The following is a 5,000-nucleotide window of genomic DNA, read 5'->3' as shown; positions in this document are numbered from 1 at the left end:
CCACCGCTCAAAGCCCAGGATTCTTCAGTAAACAACACAATTATTAGTTTATTATAAAACCAGGCTGGTCAAGTAGGAAGGCAAAGCTTGTTAACAGGCAGTGTGAAATAGGAAAGTGTAATAAGTACTCTTTCGAAGTACCTTAACCTACACACATGCATGCACACGCACTCACGCACATGCACACACACACACAGACACATGCACATGCACACACACACACACACTCACAGACACACGCACACGCACACACACACACACACACACGCACACACACACACGTACACATGCACACACACACGCGCATACACACTCACACATACACAAACAATCACTCGCACACACACACAATCACACACACGCGCACACACACACAATCACACGCACGCGTGCACACACAATCACTCGTGCACACACACATACACAATCACTCGCGCACACACACACACAATCACACGCACACGCACACACACAGACACAATGACACGCGCACACACACAATGACAAGCACGCGCACACACACAGATACAATCACACGCACGCACACACACACAATCACACACACGCACACACAATCACACGCACGTGCACACAAACATACACACAATCACACGAATGCACACACACACACAATCACATGCACGTATGCACACACGTGCGCACACTTACATTCACACACAATCACACGCACGTATGCACACATGTGCACACACACACAAGCACAATCACGCACATGTACGCACACAAACACATGCACGTATGCGCACACACACATACACACAATCACACAATCACACGCACGCACACACACAATCACACGCACGCACACACACATAATAACACACACACAATCACACGCAAGTGCACACACAATCACACGCACACACACACAATAACACACACACACAATCACACACGTGTGCACACAGACATACACACAATCACACGAATGCACACACACACACAATCACATGCACGTATGAACACACGTGCACGCACACACATACACACACACGCAATCACGCACATGTACACACACAAACACACGCACGTTTGCGCACACACATACGCACAATCACACACGCGTATGCACACACTCATACACACACACACAATCATATGCACGTATGCACACACGTGCATACACACACATATGCACACACACACACAAACACACACACACCAATACATAAATAAAATAGAGGAATTCTGCCCACATGGATAAAAATCAAAGATTCAAGGGAGTCTGGTAAAGACCTTGAAATGGTGTCCGGGGTTATACAGTTGGTCTCCCAGCGCTGGTCTGGGAAACAATCGATGACTCTCGCTCTGCTTTGCAGGCGGGCTTCACAGTCAGTACATTTCAGGATGTAGAGCAGATCCAGAGCGACCTTCGGTGACTGTTTGCTTTGGACTGGGTCTGGAGCTTTGGAAGCTGCTGTCTTCTTTACTCAAGCAGTCATTCTCTCCTCCGAATCTAAACCAAAGCCAGTTTTTTAAATGCAGTTTTCCAGACGTGGTCTTTGCCCAGAGCCATAAACCACCATGTGAACCCCCCCCCTCTACTTTTGTAAACAATCCGCTGGGGTCAAAAGGGCTCTTGCTCTTTTAAAACTGATTAATTACCTTTTCCTGTACAATGCCGTCTTTTCCAGGAACAGCAGCCACCGGAGTCCCTGTGTTAACCCTTTAAGGACAGAATCTTTTAAAAAAAAAACACAAATCCTTCCAGAATGGTCTGAGTCCTTGACAATGAAGCATTTTTTTAATTCATTCATGGGATGTGGGTGTCGCTGGCTGGGCCCAGCATTTAATGCCCATCCCTAATTGCCCCCTTGAGAAGGTGGTGGGTGAGCTGCCTTCTTGAGCCACTGCAGTCCCCGTGTGGTGTAGGTGCACCCACGGCACTGTTAGGGAGGGAGTTCCAGGATTTTGTCCCGTGTGGTGTAGGTACACCCACAGCGCTGTTAGGGAGGGAGTTCCAGGATTTTGTCCCGTGTGGTGTAGGTACACCCACGGTGCTGTTAGGGAGGGAGTTCCAGGATTTTGTCCGTGTGGTGTAGGTACACCCACAGCGCTGTTAGGGAGGAAGTTCCTGGATTTTGTCCGTGTGGTGTAGGTACATCCACAGTGCTGTTAGGGAGGGAGTTCCAGGATTTTGACCCAGCGACAGTGAAGGAACGGCCGATATATTTCCAAGTCAGGATGGTGAGTGACTTGGAGGGGAACTTCCAGACGGTGGGTGTTCCCCATGTGTCTGCTGCCCTTGTCCTTCTAGATGGTAGAGGTGGTGGGTTTGGAAGGTGCTGTCGAAGGAGCCTTGGTGAGTTGCTGCAGTGCATCTTGTAGATGGTACACACACTGCTGCTACTGTGCGTCGGTGGTGGAGGGAATGAATGTTTGTGGATGGGGGGCCGATCAAGCGGGGCTGCTTTGTCCTGGACGGTGTCGAGCTTCTTGAGTGTTGTCGGAGCTGCAACTCATCCAGGCAAGTGGGGAGTATCCATCACACTCCTGACTTGTGCCTTGTAGATGGTGGCAGGCTTTGGGGGAGTCAGGAGGTGAGTTACTCTCCGCAGGATTCCCAGCCTCTGACCTGCTCTTGTAGCCACAGTATTGAAATGGCAACTTCCTAAACGCACTGTGGATGTACCTACACCACATTGGTTCAAGAAGGCAGCTCACCCCCACCACCTTCTCAAGGGGGCAATGAGGAATGGGCAATAAATGCTGGGCCCAGCCAGCGAAGCCCACATCCTGTAAATGGATAATACCAAAAAGTTCAGTTTTTGGTCAATGGTAACCCCCAGGATGTTGATAGTGGGGGATTCAGTGATGGTGATGCCATTGAATGTCAAGGGGCGATGGTTAGATTCTCTCTTGTTGGAGATGGTCATTGCCTGGCACTTGTGTGGTGTGAATGTTACTTGCCACTTGTCAGCCCCGAGCCTGGATGTTCAGTGAATTGAGAGTTCCCGACAATCGGATCAGGTGGTCCGAAGTCAAATCCTCGCTTCCTTTATCGAGGAACAAAAGGCCTGACCTTCGGCCGGGGATAATTTTTCAATGTCCGGTCTTTCACCGCAGGCGCCAAGAACGAGACGCAACACGAACTGGAGGAGGCGCTGTTCTACACCCGGGAGAATGGCTGCGTGCACCAGGCCTTCAAAGACCTCCTGAAGCGGACGCACTCTCTCCTGTCGGCCTCCCAGCTCTTCTACAGACAAGGTGGGTGCTGCTTGCTTCCACCTCCCCCCACCCCCCGCTTAACCACCCCCCCCCTCCCCAACCCCCCCCACCACTCTCCTGAGTCACTTTGAGAAGCAAGAACATCCAAAATAGGAGGCCGGAGAATGTCCCATTCAGCCCCCTCCTCGAGCCTGTTACACAGGAACAGGAGGAGACCCCATTCAGCCCCCCTCCTCGAGCCTGTTACACAGGGACAGGAGGAAGCCCCATTCAGCCCCCCTCCTCCTCGAGCCTGTTACACAGGAACAGGAGGAGGCCCCTTTCAGCCCCCTCCTCCAGCCTGTTTGACCTTCACCCTAACTCTACACACCCTGGTTTGGTGAACCTTAAACCCCTTACCCCAAACACTAGCCCTTCAATCTCGGTTTTGAAATTTTCATTGTTCCTGTGTAACAGGCTCGAGGTGTACAACTCTATAACATACGAGGCCGGGTATATTTCCAAGTCGGGATGGTGAGGGGCTCGGAGGGGAACTTCCAGGCGGTGGGTGTTCCCCATGTGTCTGCTGCCCTCGTCCTTCTAGATGGTAGAGGTGGTGGGTTTGGAAGGTGCTGTCGAAGGAGCCTTGGTGAGTTGCTGCAGTGCATCTTGTAGATGGTACACACGCTGCTGCTACTGTGCGTCGGTGGTGGAGGGACTGAACGTTTGTGGATGGGGGAGGCCGATCAAGCGGGGCTGCTTTGTCCTGGACGGTGTCGAGCTTCTTGAGTGTTGCGGGAGCATTCCTGCTCGGTGTGGTCCCTGACGTCTTGAGTCTCTTTGGGAAGGGTCTTGGTTGCGATTGGACACCAGGTGTCGGTGACGGTGTGGTGACAACCTACCCTGCTGTTGTCGTTCAGCTTCTGACCATTGCTCTCTCACTCTCTCTCTCTCTCTCTCTCTCTCTCTCCCGCTCTCTTCCTGTCTCCATCCAGGCACATGCCTGCAGACATCCTTTATGGAACGTTCCAAGTACTTCTATGGGTATAAACCCATGCCACTGATGATGAACATGACCGAGAACGTGAGGAACATAAACAGCTGGGTGGCACAGAACACAGGTGGCAAGATTAAGAAGCTGTTGGACTATGTGCCAGGAGACACCATCCTGATGCTGCTCAATGCTGTCTACTTTAACGGTGAGTGGCTGGTTCAAATTGGAATTCTCTCCCTCGGGGACCCTGTTTAAAGAGGGAGTCTCTCCCTCAGGGACCCTGTTTAAAGAGGGAGTCTCTCCCTCGGGGACCCTGTTTAAAGAGGGAGTCTCTCCCTCGGGCACACTGTTTAAAGAGGGAGACTCTCCCTCGGGGACCCTGTTTAAAGAGGGAGTCTCTCCCTCGGGGACCCTGTTTAAAGAAGGAGTCTCTCCGTCAGGGACCCTGTTTAAAGAGGGAGTCTCTCCCTCGGGGACCCTGTTTAAAGAGGGAGTCTCTCCCTCGGGGACCCTGGTTAAAGAGGGAGTCTCTCCGTCAGGGACCCTGTTTAAAGAGGGAGTCTCTCCATCAGGGACCCTGTTTAAAGAGGGAGTCTCTCCCTCGGGGACCCTGTTTAAAGAGGGAGTCTCTCCCTCGGGGACCCTGTTTAAAGACAGAGTCTCCCCCTCGGGCACCCTGTTTAAAGAGGGAGTCTCTCCCTTGGAGACCCTGTTTAAAGAGGGAGTCTCACCGTCAGGGACCCTGTGTAAAGAGGGGTCTGTTTTTAAGGGACCCTGTTTAAAGAGGGAGTCTCTCCCTCGGGGACCCTGTTTAAAGAGGGAGTCACTCTGAAGGGGG

At 51.9% G+C, this 5,000-nt stretch overlaps 1 protein-coding gene across 1 annotated transcript in view; it reads left to right on the top strand.

Moving 5' to 3' along the window:
• The window catches only part of LOC121269332 (plasma protease C1 inhibitor-like), a 15,634-nt gene that overhangs the window by 2,422 nt on the left and 8,212 nt on the right, over window positions 1–5,000 (top strand). Inside the window, exons 2-3 of the mRNA XM_041173883.1 lie at window positions 3,088–3,228; window positions 4,164–4,367. Of these exons, the coding sequence (XP_041029817.1) occupies window positions 3,088–3,228; window positions 4,164–4,367 (345 nt within the window). The remainder of the gene's footprint in view (window positions 1–3,087; window positions 3,229–4,163; window positions 4,368–5,000) is intronic.

Source organism: Carcharodon carcharias, chromosome 24, assembly GCF_017639515.1.
Source record: "Carcharodon carcharias isolate sCarCar2 chromosome 24, sCarCar2.pri, whole genome shotgun sequence".
NCBI lineage: Eukaryota > Metazoa > Chordata > Chondrichthyes > Lamniformes > Lamnidae > Carcharodon > Carcharodon carcharias.
The sequence above is the reverse complement of the archived record's forward strand: the minus strand, read 5'-3'. Positions and strand labels throughout refer to the sequence as shown.